General features: G+C 34.9%; 1 protein-coding gene across 2 annotated transcripts in view; it reads right to left on the reverse strand.

Moving 5' to 3' along the window:
• Window positions 1-13985, reverse strand: part of LOC105109435 (serine/threonine-protein kinase TOR-like) — a 28865-nt gene extending 14880 nt beyond the window's left edge. Inside the window, exons 1-24 of one of the 2 annotated variants that reach the window (XM_011004166.1) lie at window positions 13577-13985; window positions 12738-13076; window positions 12593-12667; window positions 12145-12317; window positions 11111-11209; window positions 8001-8160; window positions 7735-7878; window positions 7441-7610; window positions 7132-7336; window positions 6864-7058; window positions 6349-6501; window positions 5089-5210; window positions 4841-4940; window positions 4662-4757; window positions 3905-4035; window positions 3021-3123; window positions 2762-2944; window positions 2599-2691; window positions 2442-2477; window positions 1843-1941; window positions 1649-1747; window positions 1361-1523; window positions 774-898; window positions 431-483 (exon numbers count right to left, since the gene is read on the reverse strand). In XM_011004166.1, the coding sequence (XP_011002468.1) occupies window positions 431-483; window positions 774-898; window positions 1361-1523; window positions 1649-1747; window positions 1843-1941; window positions 2442-2477; window positions 2599-2691; window positions 2762-2944; window positions 3021-3123; window positions 3905-4035; window positions 4662-4757; window positions 4841-4940; window positions 5089-5210; window positions 6349-6501; window positions 6864-7058; window positions 7132-7336; window positions 7441-7610; window positions 7735-7878; window positions 8001-8160; window positions 11111-11209; window positions 12145-12317; window positions 12593-12667; window positions 12738-13076; window positions 13577-13699 (3239 nt within the window). In that variant the 5' untranslated portion in view covers window positions 13700-13985. Of the gene's footprint in view, window positions 1-430; window positions 484-773; window positions 899-1360; window positions 1524-1648; window positions 1748-1842; window positions 1942-2441; window positions 2478-2598; window positions 2692-2761; window positions 2945-3020; window positions 3124-3904; window positions 4036-4661; window positions 4758-4840; window positions 4944-5088; window positions 5211-6348; window positions 6502-6863; window positions 7059-7131; window positions 7337-7440; window positions 7611-7734; window positions 7879-8000; window positions 8161-11110; window positions 11210-12144; window positions 12318-12592; window positions 12668-12737; window positions 13077-13576 lie in introns of both variants that reach the window. The other variant, XM_011004160.1, reaches the window with a different exon arrangement.
• Window positions 13986-23989: the final 10004 nt, after the last annotated feature.

Genomic DNA, 23989 nt, shown 5'->3' on the forward strand with positions numbered 1-23989 from the left:
CAAAAAAAAAAAAAAAAAAAACAAAAAAACAAAAACAAAACAAGAGAGAGAGGAGGAAATATCTTTCACCAAGATATTTCCTTATAACCAGGAAAAACAGAAGAGACTTCCATGCAATTAACACCATTCAAGACATACCTTATAACCAGGAAAAACAGAAGAGACTTCCATGCAACAGAAACCAATCAAATATGTTGGTTGTACAGGAGAATCAATAAAAGAAAGGTAGATAAGATAACAGTTAAGCTTTATAAAGTTTAGTTCAACTAGTTTGGCAAACATTTCATGACAAACAGAAAATGAACAGGTAAGGAGAAATGGACGAAGAGGATCATGTTTGAATTTAACAGACATCCATGAATACATACACAGACACAATAGCAGGAACCGAAGAAGGTTTTCTATATAGAAAGTAGAAGTAGAAACCCACCCATCCAACACTAACTTCAGGTGATGCACAAGAGAAGAAATGTGACCAGTAACCTGATGAAAATAAAATAAAAAAACCTGTCAGTTAGCCATAGGAATCCACAACTGCATGTGCATATACATTGGTGTCTGTACACATGCTAGCATGTGTTTGGTTACACAGCATTACAATATATCAAGAGATCTGTTTTTCTTCCATTTATGGAAAAACATTTTAACTACTATGACAATATGACTAATATACAGAACACCTCTGGATCTTATCATGATAGCATGAAGCAATGACCATTAGCAGTCCATTTTAATGCTGGAAACAGGAGAGATTTTATAAGCCAAGAACTCACCTGTACACAGGGGATCAATCTCGTCAAAGTTTTGATAGCGGCCCGCCTTATATCCACAGATGCATCCACTTTAAACAATCGAATAAGTGCAGGAAGAAGTAGATGCATATGCTCGTCCAGTGTCCCTACATTGTGCAAGCATGATGAGAAATTCTCTACAGGCTGGAACTCAGAAGATCTTTCAAGTATGGCACTTTGTAAAACAGAATGTTAAATATCCATGGCAACATCCACTCTAAAAGTATTCCAAGCGGAATGAGAAACCAGTATGGAGTTCTTTGATGTATGCATCAAAAAATGCCAATTTCCTTCATAAAACAACTACACAATGAAACTAATGTTGTCCATAGTCCATACCCAAAGATGATTTGCATTGCTCAACATTTTACCATTAGCACACAGAAGAGCACATTACCCAAGTGTTACCATATAACTTCCTAGTAGATTCAAGACTCCTAAATGGAAGAGAGAAGGTTCTGTATTCTTTATACACTTACACTTGATTAATACACTACAATGTTTCACAATAGTTGCTAGTAATATGTCAATGAATGAAACAAACAGGTGTCGAATAACAGAGCACTAACCACCAAACACTTCAAGCGTGTGAAGTATATCGAGAACATAGGTATAGTCATTACACCTTTCTGCATCGCTTAGAACTTGAATACAACTTGGCAAAATGACAGGAAGATGCCTTCTGAATTCATCATTGAGAGCCAAGCAAAGTTGTTCCACTAAATGCAAAACCTGAGAAGAAAAAAAGGGCATGTTTGAAAGAGAGGAAGAGGAAGAGACCAAAATATACACGAGCAGCCTCCAAAAATGACATGCAGGTTATTCCATCTACACCAAATAATAGAAACATAACTTACTGGAAACCCACGAGAAGGGCGAATAGTAGCTGGCAAGCTGAAGGATGACCACAATTCAGATATTAAAGAGAGCAATTCAGGCAGATATTTACGTATGTGCTGCACAAGCAAATCAAGAACCCCATGTATCATTAAAAGACAAAAAACCAAGAGGCAGTATTTATGTGCAACCACTTCAGGAAATCATAACTCACCTGGCGCACAATAGATACCAGAGTTCCAAGCTTCCACATTATAAAATCTTTAAGATAATCATCACATGTACGAACAGTGTGAAAGAGATCCGGCAAAACCTACATAAAATAGGAAAAGGGATCGCATGTTAAACAAGTTTAAAACAATAAATGTTCTCCAGGATACTAAACAAAAATACAGCTTGCAAATGCAAAATACCAAGCAAACACTAAATCCTCCAACATATAAATATGTTATCTACCAACATTTTAGTTCCAAACCAAACATAGAAATTAACATGGAAAGATAACATCACCTTTAGAATAATAATACTCTTTCTTAACCTCCTAATTTGAACTTGTGTAATTAAAAATTTTCCATTTTTGGTATGTGAGTGGAAGAAAGCTGACTACAACTAGAGAAAATGAAACAATGCAACATAGTAACCGGGTGATCTTTGTAATTAAAGGAGTCCATAAGTTTAAGATCAGAACAAGGGCAAGCAATGAACAGCGGGAATTACTCATTCATTCACAAATACTAAAATTTCCAGTGAAAAAATAATATTTCAAGGAAAAAAACAAAAGGGATAAATACAGCTGCAAATTGATTCACTAACCTTGGGTATATACGGTACACAACCAAGGCCCATTGACTAACCTCGCAGATCATAAAAATTTCCCACATTAATTGATGGTGTTAGGCATCAAGATAAATTAAGATTGTTTAGCCATTTTTGTCAATGAACAGAACTGGAATATACCATGCTATTTTACCTTAAATATGAACATAAGAGATCCTACCACCTTTTGGTGGTAGCTAGCAAGTGAAGGATCTCTGAGAATTCGCATGAGGGAGTTGATCGCAACCTGAATTCAGTAGAGAGGAACATTAACACCAAGAAGAGTGAAAACAATGACAAAATAGTGTCAGTACTACCGTTGGGTAATAATCTTCTGATGTAGCAAAAGATGGCCAAAAGTCCATAGGTAGTTCATCCATTGATGGGATGTGTTGGCCTGAGTCACTGGCTGCACGAGCAACCTCACCATGTGAACCAGGCAGGCTTTGTTGGTTTCGTTTATGCACAAGAGGATCCAGAGCTCCCATGATGCCAAGAACCTGAGAGCTAAAAAGTTAACCTTGCATCAAACAGTTAGAACGATATATCCAAATATTTTAGTTGACGTGCAGCTACCTTCAATACTTCACGTCTGGTAGACCACACTAATTCACCATTCAAAAATTTGAGGAGTAAGCCAAGTAACTGTGGATACTCATTATATGGAGTTATGACATACCTGTCAGCAAAAAGAGGAGGACCTACTCAAGCACTAATGATAAAAAATAAAATAAAATATAAACAAACAAACATTGTAATAAATGACTACAGATACCTTAGAATTTATATTATCTACATCCCAAAAGTGAAAGTAAATTTATTTCAATGTGACCTTGTTGTCGATAGTAGGAAGGAAAAAGGAAAGCCCATCAACACTGTTCACAATGGAATCCTACTTCATTGAAGAAGACTGGCTAATCATAATTTATATGTTCAACTTTCCTCAATAATATTATTCCCTCGAGGTTAAATAAGGAGAGATATGGAAGAGAAGAGGAAGGACCATATGGGACCTTATGAACAGTTCTTGAGAATGTGATGCTAGTCCAACACTTGCGTACATTTCTAATCAAGAGTCAAAAATATAATAGTAAGAGCGTCATCTAAGATGGTCAAAATACCGCAACATTTTTCATGTAAAAGATGTTTTATTAAGAAAGAAAACTATTTATGATCTGTAGCATGCAAAGTACAGCAAGCTTAAAATGATCCCAAATAACAAGCAGGTATTGTGATAGTTTTGTTGCCGCATTACATGGAAATCATTGAGTTTCAGAAAAAGTAAAAATGAAGAAAAATCCCATACTCTAACCTGACTTAAAGAAGAAAAAAATGACATGATATTAACCATGGAAAAAAAAATTAACATGCAGCATTACTAATAAAAATTCACATAAAACCACCGAATAAAAAACAAAACAACAATCTTTATCAAAGTAACAAAATGACAAGCCACATACCCAGTGCTTTGAACAACTTGCCCAAGAGTTGCAACAGCCACTTCACGCTTTGTAGCTGCTGCTCCATCTAGCAAAGCTTCAACTATCAGAGGCATAAGCTCCGAAATATATTGCCTCATAGCAAAACCACCCTAAACAAGTACCACGATTATAATTAACCATTTACACATCATAACAAGAAAGAATATATTTTAGACAGTTGCACGTAGATCAGGCTAGGATGCAAAAAAACATGCATGGAAAAAAACAAATATAGAAATAGCTGATACAGCATGTCCCTTAGTCTATTGTTCTAGCAAAGAAACGCACCACATAGATAGACTTCAAGCTTTACAAGGTTACAAGTATGAAATCAAATGTCCTAGAATGTACATGCAAGAAGTTGATTCCTAGTCCAACTAAAACTTCAGTGGTGCATCGAAGGAAAGCATGAGAAGCAACCAGATGCAGTCTTAAAAAGCAGGCTGAAGTTTCTTACTTATATCAGCAACAGGAAGTGCCAAAAGAAGAGTTCTAAGTATTTTAATGTTAACAAGCACCATGGAAATGAGAAAGCAACAGAAAAAACTTATTAGCGTAACTTAAGGTGCTTGAGGACAAGCCCAATCAACAATTTATATTCTTCACATCCAAAGATTTTCCAAATAAAGATGTAAAACCCAATTCACGATGACACATTCCTCCCCACTAACCCCACACACAAAAATAAATTGCCTCCCAGAGAACAAGACAATTTATAACATCAGAGTTCACCCACCACTCTAGCAAGATCTCCAACAGTTACAAGAACTCCACTAATGATACCATTATTGGCATTTACTCCTGTGCCTTCATTAAGTCTTGCCACAAGTGCCTGCACAATTGGAAATCCAATATCTCAAGAAGTATGATAACTAAAAGAACAAAACAGAATAAACAAAAACATACATATCAAACCTTGTGTATTGGAGCAATGTATGGAAGCACAAGTCGTTCACAATTACGTATCAAACAACCTAATAACTTTGCACTTTCTTCTCTGCATTTGTTATCTGCACTGCTGACATTACAAGAAAGTTCCATATCAGACACCTTTACAGATTAGATTGGTTGAGAGACCTCGTTCTCTTCCAACCCAAATTACCATATTTTTTGCAAGTAATACAAGTTCATACGATAGCACAATAGCTAATTGCTGACATCACCTCTGTTTTAGATAGGTCAAGAGCTGTATGAGATGACGACGGAGTGCAGGAAGGACATAAGCAGGATTCTTTTCTGATAGTCTTCCAGCCAAGGAGATTGCATATTCTCTAACGTCAAAATCCTGTGATAACAGCAATATCCTCGTTTTGACAAAAATTACAAGAATGGGACACCAGAAAAATTCACATGCAGGCATACAGCATTCAACAACAGAAATATGCACCTTATGAAACTGGGTAATGCAAATTAAAACCAAAGATTATCAAGATAAAAGGCCCAAATAATGGCCAACACGCTATTTTTAGGGGAAAGATAATAGGAGAAGTATCAGAACTAAAGCCTTACTCAAATAAGCAGAATCTACACTTACAGACAAAAAAAAAAAGATGAAAATCAGAAGACTGTCTTGGCTATAAAATTACAACAAACACCATTGACAGAAAAAAGGTAAAAAAAAATCTGTCCATTAGGTTCACTGAAACATATGTGTGCAAAGAAACAAGGTTAATATTGAAACCGAGAACAGAAAAGGGAGGGAAAAGGGAAACTTGGAGTCGGAGTGTACCTAGATTTTTCCGTATCTATGAAAAGATGCAACTTCTTAGGGATTTCTCCCATACATTTTCTATTGACTGTAAAAAACCACTCTCGCTTAATTTCACAAACTAGCAGTTTTATAAACAACAAACCATGATCAGAAGTAGAATTGTAGATTCCGAATTCTAAATCAAAATAAAAGCACCTCACAGTGAAATTCTTCAGAACACATGAGATGGAGAGATAGAAGAGTGAGTAATCCATTTACCAAGCTACTAAAACCAGAAATAGTAGTAAGACATCATGTACTTTCCAGAAAATAGGCATTACAAGTGAGAAACAGGAAGCAACCAGTCTTGCCATGTAATCAAATAGATAGTAAACCAGAAGATTATCAGACAAGAGCCCAAAATTAAATATGAAGATAAAATCATGTATGCAGATGTCAATGACAGGTGAAATCTTATTGAGTGGTGCAATTTAATCCTGAGTTTCCAATGCCAACAGATTAAATATTCGGTTAAAAGATGTACCATTGGATACAAAAAATAGAACTTCGAAAGAATAAAAAATTACATCATGGAAAATCTAGGGCAACTTTCAAATCAGATACACTTTCCACTACAGATTGATTGATGATAAAAATTCATCTGCCTCGATAATATAGCATAACCATGAAAGTCTTCCATCAGATGTAATAAATCCAAGAGCCACATACACACCTCATCATTCAAAGCCGCAAAAACTGCAGTGAGACTATCAGCTTGTGCTAGAAAATTATCAAAACCTCTATTTCCATGAAGAGAGGAAAAGATAGATCGGCGAACAGTGATATCAGCATCTGCGACAGCAGCGATGAGAAGCTTTTCCACAAGCTGCAGATGCAAAATGTGAGATTACAAACAAGAACAAAGAAAGCTCACACTGTCTACCACACTCAACCTTTTTTTGGTGGAACATGATAAATCAATCTTATTACAGATCTCAACTAGTTGACGAGCTTAAGCAAACTTGAGGCTGACACATTAAAATATGTATCCAATCTGTCGATTTGTGTTATATATAGCATACAATTGATGAACAGCTGTAGAAATGGCATAAACTGAGGAGACGCAAACTGGAGGATACAGGCAGGAAAGAAATGATGGGAACAAACAAAAAGGTTTTGACATGGGAGCATAGAACATCATTTAACAAAAATAGAGCATCAAAAGATAGGAAATGGAGGAAACTTAACCTCCTCGACAAGACGCCATCGCTTTCCCCCATTACGATTGGACCTGATAGAACCAAACTGTGTAGATGTCATACCAGAAAAGGAATCTGCAACTAATTTACAACAACAAAGTGCAGCATCTTTCCGGGTAGCTCCATCTTCATCATCCAAATATACAAGCACTGATTCCCTAGCAAACTCGAGAAGCTCATGCCCCTGGAAAACAAAATAGTTTCAGAGCAGAATCATAGGTGCAATATGATTCCATTTAAACATAATGTTAACCAACCTTAAAATTAAATCGAGCTAGTGTCTGCAAAGTAAGTTGCACCAGGGCAGAACCATTGAGGTCTGATACTTGCTGAGGTGTAATAGCCACAACCCCTCGAACTGGAGGAACAGCTGTCCTTGGCTGAGAATAATGGGACTTTGAAAGAACTAATGAAATGCAGTCCAACAGCCGCTCTTGAATAGTCAGCAGCAATGATGGAATACTGAAACAGCAAGTGATAGCATGGAAGACTTTAAGCTCTTATGCATTTTTTAAGGACAACATTATAAGAAGGAAAGAAAGGAGTGGTTAAACGCTGCGCAACACCTTACACTTATCTGCTCCAGGGCATCAACAAGGGTGGAAGAGAGCCCCGCGGAGAACATAACATCCAAAAGGCTGCGAACAAAAGGTTCCATAGCAGGCCCCATGGCTTTTGCAATGTTTCCAACACAAACCAATGCCTCAAGTGAGGGTTTGGCCCTGCGTGGAGCAATCTAAAAGGAGGGTACAGAGAGAAAACAGAAAAACACAAATAAACCCCAAACTGCAAAACATGACATAGAAAGAAAACCAAATAACTGGAGAAAAATAATGTCAGCCACATAGAGGCTTGCTCACTGCATCACGTAAATGAGCTGTAATTGTCGGCAAATAATGGACAAGTTTCCCATCCAAAGCACCAGCCATCTCCCCTAGGGCAATGAAGCCACTTCCACGCTCAGCTGGTATTCTCAGCACTGCAAGAATATGATTCATGCATATCTGCAAGACATCACAATTTGATGCTGTTCATCATGGTTTATGTTCTGGGATGCTTTATGTTCCAAAATGCTATTTTTCATGGCTGCTGCAATATGATTTAGGAGACAGGGAAAACCACAAACCTCTAAATAATTTGTTACAAATCTATCCCGCAGAAAGTGGGCAATGCGAGGTAGCAATGAAGTTATGCTAAGGCGAACAAGTCGATCTCGATGCTCGAGGTATCTAAGAACAATCTCAGCAACTTCTCTGTACCTTGACATCATGAACTCACCAGTATTCCTACATAAATCATGTTCAATTACATGAAACATTGGGTGCTATAAGAAACCAGATTATGGTAGCCATTTCCATTCAACCTTTATCAAACTGCCAGCAGTTATAGAATCACAAAGAATCATGTGGAGCTTAAAAATACCATTCAGGTTACACGATATCAAAGCCCTACAGTCCTGAGAAATAAATCAATCTATTCAACATTTTATCAAGTGCAGCTACAGTCCCAAGAATCTCCTTGCAAATTCTCCAATTCTATTTCTATCAAAGCAAGAATATATAATAAAACCATAAAATTTATGAAAGAGTTGAAAGTTCTTAATCAGAACTAAAATTTAACAAATGAAGCTGGCATTGCTCTTTCAACAAAAGCAGCTACAAGTATTTACTCTTTGATGGCATTGGCCCTGATGAAGTGCCAGATAGGATATAGACGGGGACTAGCAAAGAACAATTTTTTTGTCAACACAAAAAAAAATGGAGGCATCAGTAAAGCTTCGTGCTATCATGAAAAATTATAGATTAATGTTATCTTATTTCAATAAAACAATATATTAGACAAAAAAAATCATGATCAATAAACCTTACCTAGGTCGGGTTTCAAATTGAGACATGATGTGACCCACTTTAAACTCGGTTTGATATGAAGAAAAACAAAAATTTCTACCCATACCCGGGTGGGTTTGATAGCTTAATTTTTTTATAACTTTTTTTATCCAACTACACAACAATAAAAGCTAACATGCACATGAAAACACCAAATAAAATTTATAAAATGAAAACTATAGTGAGGGGCTTCAAAAAGAGTGTCCACTAATATTATAAAAAATAATGCTATGGACTTTCTCAAAAATAAACAAAAAATCAAAAGGTATTTAATCCAACAACAACAAAAAAAAAATAGCGATCAAATAATTTTTCTTAAAAAAAGGAGAAAAAAATCATGAACAGTTGTACAAAAAAATGTTTGCTAATATAATAATAAAAAAAGATTATGATCTCATAAAAAATTTAAAAAATCAATTTTATCAAATAAAAAAATTAAAATTACTTCTTAACCAATCTATTTGAACAGACCCAATTGTAAAATATAGAAAAAAACCAAAAAAATAAAGAAAAACAAAACAAGCCAGCTGCATGGGCATACGCACCTGAACCATTAGAAAGAGGCCTAGCCTGTGCGCTAGGCATTTTTCTTATCATATAGTGGACAATGCACCGTCCACCGTTTAATTAAAAAAACAAAAACACATCGTCTATTGGCCTATATTTCGATGACCAAAGGGTCACTAAAAAGTCTTGGTAAGGGTATTTCATACCCAAAAACTTGTTTTTCAACACGTTTTTTACCCAAAAACACCTTAAAGGCACCCTGGAGACCTTAATAAACCTATTTACAGCCTCGAATAACCAAAAACTTGGTTAAAAAGACCCAAAATCATCCAAAATTCAAAAAACTTCCCCATCCCAATTTTGTCATCTCAGGTAAGGTTAAGGTCAAGTTACACACATTTGAAACTTCTTGTATTGAATGGAACTCATGAACACCAAGATCGATTTTTTTCATAATTGGAATTGGTGCCACCAATAATTTTCTCTCTCTTCAACCAGAATACAACTACTCTCTCTCTCCTCTCTCAAATCAAAGACTAAAAAGCAAAGAAAATAAAATTTTAGACTAAAAGTCAATTCTCAAAAACCAAAGGAGTTGTAATTGTGTCAATTAGAAAGGAGGGGGACCAAAGTTAACTTTTCACAACAAATTTGAAATTGTCCCCTAGTTTCCCCATGTTTTTCACTTTGGTCCTCTAAGTTTGAATCTTTTCATTCATCAACAAATTAAAAGCAATTAGTCAATAATTTAGCTACAAAAGGATCCAATCACAAAGAAGAAGAAAAAAGTTCGCTGACCAAAATGAGAAAAAAAAATCCTTTTGAACCCATAGTAATTTGTGAGTGTGCATAGTGAATTTTGTTGAGTAAAAACGCTCCTCTTTTAGTTTTTTCTATAATCATGCCCTAAAATAACCCTGACTACCAACCTCAAAATAATCAACATTTCTATTATGATTGTAGTAAGGATTGATATGAAGTTAAGTGTAATGTCTTAAATGTTTGGTATGTTGCTCGCAGGAATGGGATTTTGTTTAGAAAGTTGGGCCATTTGGTTTGCTGGCAGCCAAGTGTTTTCCAGTTTAAAAGGGAGGAAAACACATTACTTGTAAGACTTGTAAGACTTAAAATGATATTCTACTTCATTATTCTTCCATAATACATGTTAAACATATATTTACATGAATACATTAATATCACACGTGTGTGTGTTTGTATGCATGCATGCATGTATACAATCTATGTACTAAATCATATAAATTTTGTACAGAAAAATGGATAGCATAGAGGAAGAAAAAAAGTTGTTTTTCAGCAAACACCAAATGGGCTGAGAAAGTTTTCCATCACATTTTCTATGACAAAGCTAAGAAAGCCTTGAACATTAAATCCCATAATTTATTATTTTTCATGATTCATGTCTGCTAAAACCTGTTTCAAAGTTACTGCATGAAACTGTTTTTTGAGCATGTTTGCATAATTGTTTGCCTCTTTTATTTATCTTTTTTTCATGTAACTGATAAAGCATATGTTATAGGAAAAGGATAAAAAGCTTCGTTCGTTTGCTCATAGGCAACAGTCTGTGATCTACTGCTGTTGACTAGACTTATATTGGCTAGCTTTGAATGTCAGTAGCATGGGAAAGGGCCTTGGTTTTTAAGCTCATAACAACACTTCATCCAAAAAAAAATATTAGGGCAATAATCATAATACATATAACTTAAAGCAACATGATAGCTAAAAAATAGGCAAACAAACCAACTGCAACAATTCATTCAAGCTAGAAAAATCAAAAGGTCATGTCAGAAACATTTCCACTATAACAGACGCAGCCATTTATACCAACCTTAAGAGCTCTCCAACAGCAAGTAAAGAACCATGTATGCTGTGAACAGGAGCATTTTTACCCAATCCATCTTGTGTAGCCTCAAACAGACGATAATACCTGCCAAATGCCCAACCAAACTGACTTGTTTACTCGATAAGCTTGATGAAAAATTGCTAGTTTGAAAGTCATGTCATGCAGCCAAAACCAACAAACTAGTGAAAAAGCAATGTGAGATATTTAGTTATAACAGTTATCCACCAAGTATCCTCCCTTATCTAAACGAATAAAGATGCAGTAGGAATTAGTTCCTAGTGCCCCTTGTAACAAGACCTATTACTAGACGAACCCCAACAGCAAATGCCTGCTTTGTTGCTTCATTAGGCATTGGAGAAAACAAAACTTTATAGGAGTAATATTCAAACATTAAAGTAAGCCTCCTAGATCAAATTGTGTTAGGACTCTTTAAAGAGTCACAATCAAATCTTTTTGACACACAAGATACACAAATGGAATGCTGAACAAATATAGCTTGTTTGTTTTAGTATAGTGCATTACAGCGAACATTTGATGGGAAGTCCTAATAAAATCTTTATGCTAGTCGGGTAAGTGGCAGAAAGAAAATCTCATTTTACACCTACAATAGCATATCTTGTGACAATCAGGTAACATAGTAACCAATGCTGACATCCCGACAACATAAGTCCAGGTGAAATTTCAACAAGTGTTTTCTAAGTTTCCAAGTATTTTTTTTTCTTCTTATTCTTCCTATCATCACCGCTTCTTTAACATACCTGATAAACATTGGACACCTAAAGCTGGAAAACAACCCCACCTAATTACTATTACAAGCACCATTCAAGGCCCTAACCATTTTGCAAATTCAAAATGACACTACTCCATTTAACAAGCCAATATGGTAAAGCCCCAAAAACTTGAAAATCTTTTTAGACAAGTTTGGTCCTTTGAAGAGAGCCCCTTTTCACCCACCATAAAAACCAACTTCGGGATGCAAAATGTATATACTTCTGTAAAATCAACATATTATAACTGACCACTGCACACGCCATCGTGTCTCACGCTTCTCGATAACTCGAAGGCAAGCACGCAGTGCCTCCACGGCCTTCTCTCTAATTGCCAATGTCGGATGCCTCAGTGCAACCCAAATAGTGTCAACAAATTCAGTTACATGAACATTGAAAACTGTAGAAGCATTTTCTGCTATTTCCTACAATAATAAAGATTCAAGAATATGTCCTTATGATGTAGAAACTTTCAAAAAAAAAAAAAAAAAAAAAAAAAAAAAAACAAAAAATAGAAACTTTCAAAAAAAAAAAAAAAAAAAAAGTAAAGCAAGCTAGAAGTCTTTAAGATGGCATGAGACGGTCTTTCCAACATCATCAGAAGGACAAAAAAATACACTATCAATAAAATAACAAAAAAACTGTGCAGCTAATTTGTCAACACAAGAAAAAAAGGAAAGGAAAAGTAAGTCACACTTACTTTTAAAATTAAGACGGCAGCAAAAATGCGAAATTCTGCTTTATCATTGCGAAGCCAACCTAGTGCCATTTTAACCTAACACAACCAAAAATATCAGACACCACACAAACAACAACACAATCAAGCCAAATAAGGCCTAACCAACCTGAAATTTCACTTCATCCGCAGTCATTGCTCCACCAGCCCTAGCCAGATGGCCAAGAACTCTACTAGCAAGTGTCAACACATCAAGATCCCGTTTTACCTCGAACACACTCCGCATATAAACAGCAAACTTAGACACTTTGGATGCATTCTCTCCAAGTGCTATGTCTATTAACTCATCAATTGCTCGTAAAGCTCCCAAATTCTCAGCAACCTCATTGGTTTCTAATAAACTAGAGATTCTTTCGTATAAATGATCCATAAAGCGTGGAAATGCTTCTCCGCTTAGATCTCGCACTTCTTCCTCTAGATGTTTTCTCAATGCTAATGTTGCGCCCTCCTTTTACATAACAGCACGAGCATTTCACCATCAAAATCATGCAAGAATTTAACTTAAAAAAAAAACAAGTACAATAAAAAAGCCTAAAACTCTCATTTTCTGTTGTGGTCTTTCCATAACTTCAACACTGGTTAGTAATTAAATACGAATGCCTAGTTAAAAATTCTTTGTACCAGTTTCTACCAGGTATTAAAGCTATCACGAATAACTAATTAAACAAAAAAACCTGACAAGAAACACATCCCTCCATTCAAGACCAGGAAAATTAATTTAGTAAAGAAAAGACAACAAAACGCATAACTCAACGCACTCACGTTTCCACTTTCATCTTTCTTGATTTCTAGTATTTATAGTAACTCAATTAGTAATTAATACAAATACCTAATTCAAATTAGCTTTGCTTACTTCTAGTAACTCTATCACTGATCACTAATTGAACAAAAAAAAACTACACGACAATTAACTTCACTGAAATTAACGCGAGAGAGATTTAGCGAAACCTTAGGGTTGCCGCGTATGCAGAGGTCGGCAAGGATGCGATTAAGAGCGTCAAAACTGCCACCACCAGGGCCGGTGGTTGCAGGCCCAACCAGAAAACGGAGGGACTGCGAGGTGGATGCCATTTTTAACAAAAACCTAACAGCTATTAATCTCTTTGATTAAACTTAATTTAGTAGTAACTACTGTGTAGATCTTGTTTAAGACATCGATATTCCTCGTCCAGTGGAAATAGAGTTTTTATCCCCCTCTGTACTTTTTTTATTTTTGAGAGAGAGAGATATATAGACGTTATAAGTAAGGCTTGGTGTTGTGAGCGAGCTTTTACAGAAAGGTGTGGGGGGAGGGGCGTCTCTTTTCTTTCATTCTTCCTTTCATTTTTGCGCTTTCTGTTCTTTGCGTCGGGGATTGGATGCTAAAAGTGTGCGCGTGCATGTATGTATATATATAATGGAACAACGTTGAATCTGAAAATTTGCAAAATATCTTTTAATTCGTTTTGAATTTTTTTAATAGTTAATTCGTTTTTAATTTTAATTATGAGGGATTTGTTCAAGAGCAAAAGGTAAAGGGGATTCGGGCTGGAATGGGAAATTAGACAAAGGAAAAGGTCGCTGGAGAGATAAATTTATTCAGAAAAAATCAGGGAATATCACATGACTAACTATAAAATAAAAATATATCCGTGTTAGCTCAAATCATATTTTGAAATATTTGTACGCGAACAAGGAATTTGGCGTGTGAAAATTTAAATTGGAAAAATTACTGATAAATTAAATTTAAGAAACAAAAGATTAGTAAGTTATATAATTTTTTAATTAATCAATGTATTGTCTTTTATTACACTATACTAGTACTAAAAATACTGAATCACCACTAACCTTCTTCACTTATGTATAATGGAGTTTTTTTTTGTTTTTTTTTTATTTTACGTTTGTATTTAATTTATTTATTTTAATTTCAATCTTGATATTTAATTGATTTTTTATTAAATTATCATAATTTTAAATAATTATAATATTTGATTTGTATTTGATTTTACAATTATGCATTTACATTACTGTAAAATTAAATAAAAAATTATTAAATTCAATAAAATTCATGATGTAAATTTAATTAGTTAAGTTATGAAATTTTAGTTAATTTAGAATATTATTGTTTTAATGTGTAAAAAAAACATGTCTTCCTATAAAAAATTAAGTCAAATTATAATTTTTTATCAGTTATTTAAATTAGTACTAAATCTTTAAAATTAACTGAATTATATAAAAATAATTTTTATATAGTTTAATTTATTTATATATTTGGGTGGGTGAATGGATTCCAGAGTTATCCCACTAAATTAAACTAAATAATATTTTTTATATTTAAAAAAAAATATTAGACACATCCAGTACAGCCCAGTAAACTAAATACTGTCTAAAACATGCAGCTATTTTTTCTGGCCTCGTATTTTGCAGGAGAACTTGATAGATTGAGCCAAATTTATTCAACTTCCGTTCTTGGTGTATGTTTTTTCACCTTTATACCGTTGTTAAAAACACAACAAGAACAAGAGAGTTAATACACAATTTTACAACAACAAAAAAATTAACACGTTATTCAAAATGCAAAAAAAATCTTGTTATGGTTCATCAACTTTTCTCTTTCAAACCTCGTAGAATTCACATGAATTTCACAAAAAATAAAACACCTTAATAAAATTATTTTAGAAATCAAATAAAACACCTTAATAAAATTATTTTAGAAATCATTCATGTTTCAATTAAAATATTTTTTATTTAAAAATATATTAAAATAATATATTTTTTATTTTTTAAAATTTATTTATGAATCAGCGTATTAAAATTATGTGAAAATATTTAAAAAATCAATTTAAAACAAAAAAATAATTTAATTTAATTTAATTCTTTTAAAAAATACTTTTTAAATAAAAAAATAAGCATGCTCTTGAAATTAAAAAATCATAGCTACAGGCAAATACAGAGGGAAAAAAAAAAAGAAATAAAATGAAGGTTTAGATCTATAAACTCTATTAGGAAAAAAAAAGTAAAGTAATTAAAAAAACATGAGGTGAAAAACACAAAAAAAAGTTGAGGATTGTTTTTTAAAAAAAGTTGATAGTGTATTTGGTATTGTGGTTATTGTTGTGGTTGTGGTTTTAAAAAAAATATTTTATAAAAAAATATTTTTAGTTGAAATTGGTTTGAAAAAATATATGTTTGGTTAAAATTGCGGTTGAGATTTAAGTTGAATAAAGAATAGTTTAATGTATTTGGTTAAAAAAATATTTTTCAAATTAAGATTATAATATAATTAAAAAATATTTTTAATTTAAATATTGTAAATTTAACTACTATTATTATATCATAAAATAAATAACATTGATATCAAATATTTTTTATTATTCTATTAAACTATATCCAATATCATCACGAAATCTATCAAATAATAACTATATTTTTCATGGTTTTTTAAGCATACACAATAAAAATTGAATTTTTTATTATATCATCAAGTGATATCCTTCTGATTTTTTAAATAAAACACAATTAAAATAAAAATAAAAATTAAATTTTTTTAACTGGGTCGGACTCTGTAAGAACATAATTAGAATTGCAATAAAATTTTACAAGTGTTATGCCATCATGTGACATCTTTCTAATTTATGTAGTGTTATTAAATAATAATTTTTCGAGTAAAACTCAAATTTTTTTTAAAAAATTACAATTTCATCATATGCAAAATTCACTTGACAAGAACTATGATTTTTATTATTTTTTAAAAATATAATAAAATTAAGTAAAATATTATCAGGAATAAAATTGAGATTATAGTACGAGTAAATTTAATTTATCTTAAACTATTTTTTTAACAAACAAAAAAATTGTTTATATTCACATAAATAATATGAATGAAATTAATTAACTGTACTAATTTTTTAAAAAAATATAAATTTTTTATGTGAATAATATAAATAAATTAATTCATTAACACTAATTTTTTAAAATTATATTAAAAAAATATTTACTTTAATAAACAGTGCAACAGTGGAGCCATGCTCCACTGTTGATGTTTTTCCCAGACGAGAAGCAGCTAAATACGCAGCTTCTCCGAAATCTGCGGTGCCATGACGATCCTACCCCCTAAAAGCACTTTTATTTTGATTAGCAAACGTTTATTAACGTTCACCCGCAGCCATGTTAAACGAGCAAAACCAGGTTTTTTTAACCCTACATTTGCAAGGTAAGGTACTTTTGGACTGTCTTGTCAAGTCACTGTACTCTTTTTTTAAAAAAAGCTGTCATTTCTTACTTTTTTTTTTTCTTTCTTTATTTCTCGAATCCTGATTCAATCACCAATCTCCTAAATTTATTGTATTCATTCTAGCAATTTTTTTCTTCGCGTCAGGACATAAACACTCGTTTTCAATACAACGAAGAGTGCAGTTCTGCACCTCCACGACCCCGCAGTTTCATGTCTCGATCGAGTGTATAGAACTGCCAAGGTAAAGGTATGGTCATTGTTTATGTAACAAAGCCTTGTATAATAAACTAATCTCTAAATAGTCTAGGTGTCTTGCACTTAATATATTTGCATGTAGATCTGGTTCCGATTCTTGCAGGCCAAAAAAGGAGCAAAATCTTTGACATTGGTTTCCACGACAAACGACATGTTGACAAGTGTTGTAGAAGCCATGGAACTCAGGGTTAAATTCTGATGAATTCGAGAGAAAAAAATAAAAATTACACAAAAAAAAAGGGGTGCGTGTATACAGACAAACTGACTGGTAAGACTGGGTTGATAAGCTATTCCCGTGAAAATAAGTGTCATGAAAAATAAAAAAAAACTATTCAGTATTTAAATCAACAGGTGTGTAGAGAAAAAATATACAATAAAATAAAGAATACAATGAGTGTAAGGGAGCGTGTATATGGTAAGGCTTTCAAGGTTTTTGTCTGGTTTTTTTTATCCCTGGTTGGCTTTGAATAGCTTTTATTGCCAGAAATTACTTTGTGGTTATATTAGTAGCACCATCCACACCATTATTTCTGTTTTTATGTATTTGATATCTAATTAAGCTTCATAAGCTATGTTATCAAATTTCTCAAAGAAGGTTGTCAACATACTGCCAGATTACAACACAACAATTTGGATAGATAGTGCTCAAGCAATCTCATGCTTCTTATGAACACGAGGAAGTGTTGCAGCTTACTGTCAATTTATGATTAAAAAGCAGTTCTGAATGAACAGTTGTTTGAACCGTACGAGGCAGTGGAAGGAGGAAAGGAAAACTCACAATTCTTGTGAGACACTCTGGAAAACTATCCTGAATTGAATGTGAAACTATCCATGATGGTTATAACTTATAACACAAGAAATACAAGTATTGAAAGAAAGGAAAAACTGGAAGGAACCATGGCTTTACACATACGAGAACACACCAAGTTGCCAAAGGCAAGCCAAAAGTCTAGAATTGATTCCAAATATGAACACAACAGACTCGGTATTTTTCTCCGGTCAAGATGCCTAAGCCTTTCTAAATTTTGAGAATTTTGAAGCAGAGGCCAAACCGACACGCATGACAGACCTCAAAATAGACTCAGACCTCACAGTTACAATCAAGATATAATAGCAAATGATAAGAAATTTTATTTATTACCTCATTTTTTCTTTCACGGAACAAGTTCTTCTGGGTTTAAATCTGTTTCTTTTGACTCTTCAAACAAGGATATTATGTATGAATGTTTTCTCAAAGACTTCTTTTAAAAGTGGTTTGTTAAAACGTACGCACACTGCAAATTAATTATCTGAAACTAAATGCCCGTCTCCATTTTGTACGACTTACCACTCCATTCCTAAAGACTGAGAGCGAAAAAGGAACGCTAAGAGTGGGATAGTTTGCTGATGCTATCATAGTCATGTACTTTGTTTGACCAAACAAAGCTTGGAAAACTCTGAGCCAGTTTAGGAGCAAAGCTCACTTTTCATTCTGTACACACCTGCAAGCTCTAGGTTCTCAATAGTATTCAAACACTCAAAAGTCAGTCTCACTGGAGATAAGAGAGCTCCATCCCAAAGGCTAGTAGAGAAATGGAAATCCCTTGTCAATTATTCTTCTACCAAACGTCGGGCCATTCAGGAACATTAAGATCGTCTAAATCTCGATATGGAGAAGCAGAAGCCAGAAGAGCGGTGCATTCCTCGGAGTGACTTTCTAAATGTTAGGTAACCCGAGAGGCTATTTCAGGAGGAACAGGAAGGCTTCTATCTCTAATCCCTTTATAGTCGACAGCATCAAAACGTGCTGTTTTTTTATGGAATCAGGACCTAGGCTTCCAAGTCTTGAACTTTCGTCAACTTCAAGCAACTGAAGAGGTTTGTTTATACACAAGTAAGAATCTGATAGCTTTAAAAATTCACTGCAGGGAGAGAGAAAACAAAAAACACGAGGGAAAAAACTGAACAGTTACAACAAGGCCTGGGTGATGAGCTCAACAGCTGTCTTGTTGCAATCTTCGCATTTATACCAAGCTCGTGACTCTCTCTCCATGACCCAAATGGCTTTTCACCTTGTGGCGTGAAAAATAGACTCCCAATGCCCGCCTTCACAACCAAACTTCAATGGGAAAAAAAAGAGAGTAACAGAATCACCATAAATAGCAGGCGTGATTGGGACAAGCAAACCGACAAATTACCAGTTTATCATAAACTGAACCATAAATATGTAAAGGACACGTAGTGCTCCATGAGAAGACCAGAACTCTTCCGTTCGTTTTTCACTCATGCGCATGCTTATACTGAAAACAAACATATTCGAACAGTGAGATATGTCTACTTAAAATCTGTTGTGTATGGTCCCACACCAAGTGATGGTGGGACCATCACATTAAATGTCATGTGATGGCTATCTTTTGGTGTTAATATTAGTGTGGTTCGGGTACTGTAGCAACAGATTTAAAAAGAGAAGAGAGGAGAAGAAAATCAAGAGAGAAAAAGAGAAGAAAAGGCACCAGAGCAGCCTGCATTCTTTCTTCGATTTCCAGCTCGTTCACCGTTGGATCGGGCTGAGATTTTTACAACAGCTTCTAGACACGTTGATCTTCATTCTGGACGGTTGGATCGAAGATTGGTGGAGTGGAAGCTGACCTTTTTGACAGAAAACGGGGCTGTCAGTTTTGTGAGTTTTTTCTCAAATAATTCTCCTTTAATCTTGTTGTAATCCAAGAATAAGTTGTTCTTGATGATATATATGTTGTATCCCTTAGTTGAATCTGAGGAAGAATGATTGTGAACCCATTATTTGTTGATAGTGGAAGTTTTTAGATGGACTACGGTCCCGTGGTTTTTCCCGCATCGGGTTTTCCACGTTAAAAATTTTGGTGTTGATTTTGTGATTATTTGCATTATTTTCATCATTGTTTGATTCTGTTTTACTGCACAAATAGGGAAAGAATTGGGACTTGTGAATTGTAATTGTATTCCACTGAATTGATCCGGGTAAATTGGTGTCCAGTTGTTCCGAGTTTTCCCAATAAAGTGGTATCAGAGCACTGGTTGTATCGATTGAATTTCTTGTGCAGTTAAAATGGAAAAGGAAGATTCGGGCATGATAAAGCTTACTTCCTCAAATTATTTTCTATGGAAAACAATGATGGAGGATCACTTATATTGCAATGATTTGGCTTTGCCGATTGAATGTAAAGGAATAAAGCCTAATGATATGGATGATGCAAAATGGAATGGGCTAAATAGAAAGGCTACTGCTAATGTTAGAAAATGGGTATCTTCTAAGTCCACTAATCATATTTCTCAAGAACATGACTGCTATACAGTTTGGAAGATGTTGGAAGAAACATTTGCTAAGGAGAGTGCACAAAACAAGGTTTTTGTAATTAGAGACCTTGTGAATTTGAAGTATAGAGATGGTGAAGATGCTTCAGTGTATATAAATGTATTCCAAGTGTTCTTGAATCAGTTGTCATTGATGAATCTGGAGTTAGCTGATGAAATGCAAGCACTGATCCTACTAAGTTCATTGCCGGATAGTTGGGAGACTTTGGTGGTGTCACTTAGCAATTCTACTCCAAATGGGAAGATCACTTTGAAAACAGTGAAGGATTGTATCCTCAATGAAGAGAAGAGGAGGAAAGGCACAAGCACTTCTGAGTCTCATGCACTTGTTACAGAAAGTCGAGGGAGAAGTCCAAACAGGTTCTCTCGCAGCAAGCAAGATAGAGAATCCAGCAATAGAAAAGGCAAATGGAAGCCAAGAGGAAGATCTCAGTCAAGGAAGGGTTTTAAGTGCTATTATTGTGACAAGCCTGGGCATATGCAAAAGGATTGCAGAAAGTATAAAAGAGATAAAAAGGGTAAAGATGAAGATAAGAATGAAGAGAATGGTACAGCTGCAGTTGTATTTGATGGTGATGTTGCCATTGTTTGTGATGATGGTTGTGTTAATCTTGCATGTCAAGATACCACCTGGGTTGCAGATTCAGCAGCTTCTTACCATATTACACCCCGACATGATTTTTACACATCCTACACTGCTGGTGACTTTGGTCAAGTTAGGATGGGAAATCAAGGGATGGCTAGTGTTGTGGGCATTGGAGACATTTGGTTGGAAACCAATACTGGGTGCAAGTTGCTACTCAAAGATGTTAGGTATGTGTCTGATATGCGCCTACACTTGATCTCTACAGGTACTCTTGATGAAGAAGGCTATCACAATTACTTTGGAGATGGTAAATGGAAGCTTTCCAGAAATTCCCTGATTGTTGCTAAAGGGAAGAAGATGGGTCTCTACATGTCATAAGACAAGGTAATCAAAGGGGAGGTGAATGCAATTGAAGATTGCTCTACTGATCTGTGGCATAAGCGGCTTGGACATTTAAGTGAGAAAGGCCTTGGCATCCTTGCCAAGAAGAACTACCTTCCATTAAAAGGTATGAACTTGAACACATGTACTCATTGTTTAGTTGGCAAACAACACAGAGTTGCATTTTAAAGATCATCTTCACATAGAAGATCACATGTTCTTGATTTAGTTCATATTGATGTTTGCTATATGATTGACAACTCTTAGAGGTGCATTGTACTTTGTTAGTTTTATTGATGATCACTCCAGGAAATTTTAGGCCACTTGTTTGAAATCCAAAGATCAGGTGTTTGATGTCTTTAAGGATTTCCATACCAGAGTTGAAAGAGAAACTGGTAGAAAGCTCAAATATGTTCGAGCTGACAATGGTGGTGAATACAAGGGTGCTTTTGAGAAGTACTGCAGGGAACATGGTATCAAGTTGGAGAAGACAGTTCCTAAGACTCCACAGCAGAATGGAGTGGCTGAGAGAATGAACAGAACCATTGTTGAAAGAATTAGATGTATGCTTTCTCATGCAAAGCTGCCTAAGTCCTTTTGGGGTGAGGCAATGAAGACTGCAGTTGCGATGATCAACCTTTCTCCATCTGTTCCTCTTGAATTTGATGTTCCAGATAGAGTTTGGAAAGAAAAAGATATCTCTTATGCACACTTAAGAGTGTTTGGATGCAGGGCATTTGTACATGTTCCTAGAGATGAAAGGTCTAAGCTTGACAGCAAGACAAAGCAGTGCATTTTCTTAGGCTCTGAAGATGATGAGTTTGGCTATAGGTTATGGGATCCAAAGGAGAAGAAAATTATAAGAAGCAGAGATGTTATCTTCTTTGAAGATCAAACCATTGAAGACTTTGAACAGAAAGAGAAAACAGAGTCTATTGTTTTTATTCCAACTAATTCAACTCCAAAACCTGCTCCACAGTTACCTTTGATGCTTGCTAATCATGGGGGAGACTTGCAAAATGATGATAATGGTGGTTCTCTTATTGAGCCATTAGTTGGTGATCCTGAAGCAGCTAATAATGATGTTGATGCTATTCCTGAACAGGTTATGCAGGAAGCTTCAGATGAGCCACAATTAAGAAGGTTAACTAGACCTCGCCAACCTTCCACCAGATATTCTCCTCATGAGTATGTGTTGGTCACTGGTGGGGGAGAGCCGGAATGCTTTGATGAAGCTATGTCACATGAGAAGAAAAGTGAGTGGTTGAAAGCAATGCAAGAAGAGATGAAATCCTTGCATGAAAACCATACCTTTGAGTTAGTAAAGCTTCCTAAAGGTAAGAGAGCACTCAAGAACAAATGGGTGTTCAGGTTGAAAATTGATGAACATTGCTCACAACCAAGGTACAAGGCAAGATTGGTTGTGAAAGGCTTCGGTCAGAAGAAGGGTATTGATTTTGAAGAAATCTTTTCACCAGTGGTCAAGATGTCTTCAATCCGAGTTGTGCTTGGCTTAGCTGCTAGTTTGAATCTTGAAGTAGAACAACTTGATGTGAAAACTGCCTTTCTCCATGGTGATTTGGATGAGGAGATCTACATGGAGCAGCCTGAAGGGTTTGAAGCAAAAGGTAAAGAGCAGCTAGTTTGTAAGTTGAAAAAGAGCTTATATGGGTTAAAGCAAGCTCCAAGACAATGGTATAAGAAGTTTGATTCTTTTATGGTGGATCATGGTTATGACAGAACCACTTCTGATCATTGTGTATTTATGAAAAGGTTTCTAGATGGAAACTTTATTATTCTCTTGTTATATGTGGATGATATGTTGATTGTTGGCCATGATGCTAAGAAGATTCAGATGTTGAAGGAAGAGTTGAGCAAGTCTTTTGCAATGAAAGACTTAGGACCAACAAAACAGATTCTTGGTATGAAGATCACACGTGACAGGAAGAAGGGAAAACTTTGGCTATCTCAGGAGAGATATGTTCAAAAGGTACTTGAGAGATTCAACATGAGCAACTCCAAACCTGTTTGTTCTCCACTTGCAAGCCACTTTAAACTAAGTTCTAAGCAGTGTCCTTCAAGTGATGAAGAAAAAGATGAGATGAAAAAGGTTCCTTATGCATCCGCAGTTGGTAGCTTGATGTATGCCATGGTTTGCACAAGGCCGGATATAGCTCATGCAGTTGGTGTGGTTAGTCGATTCCTCTCAAATCCTGGTAAAGAACACTGGTCAGCAGTGAAATGGATACTCAGGTATCTCAAAAGTACTTCTAGTTTCAGTTTATGTTTTGGTAATGATAAACCTGTGTTGGATGGATACACAGATGCAGATATGGCTGGTGATGTTGATTCTAGAAAGTCCACATCAGGATACTTGATGAAGTTTGCAGGGGGAGCAGTCTCATGGCAATCAAGGTTGCAAAAATGTGTTGCATTATCCACTACAGAGGCCGAATATATTGCTTTTACTGAAGGGGGCAAAGAGTTGTTATGGATGAAGAAGTTCTTGCATGAACTTGGCTTAGTTCAAGAGAACTTTGTGTTGCACTGTGACAGTCAAAGTGCAATCCATCTCATTAAGCATCCTACTTTT

The sequence above is a fragment of the Populus euphratica genome, unplaced genomic scaffold (genome assembly GCF_000495115.2).
Source record: "Populus euphratica unplaced genomic scaffold, PopEup_1.0 scaffold3.1, whole genome shotgun sequence".
Lineage (NCBI taxonomy): Eukaryota > Viridiplantae > Streptophyta > Magnoliopsida > Malpighiales > Salicaceae > Populus > Populus euphratica.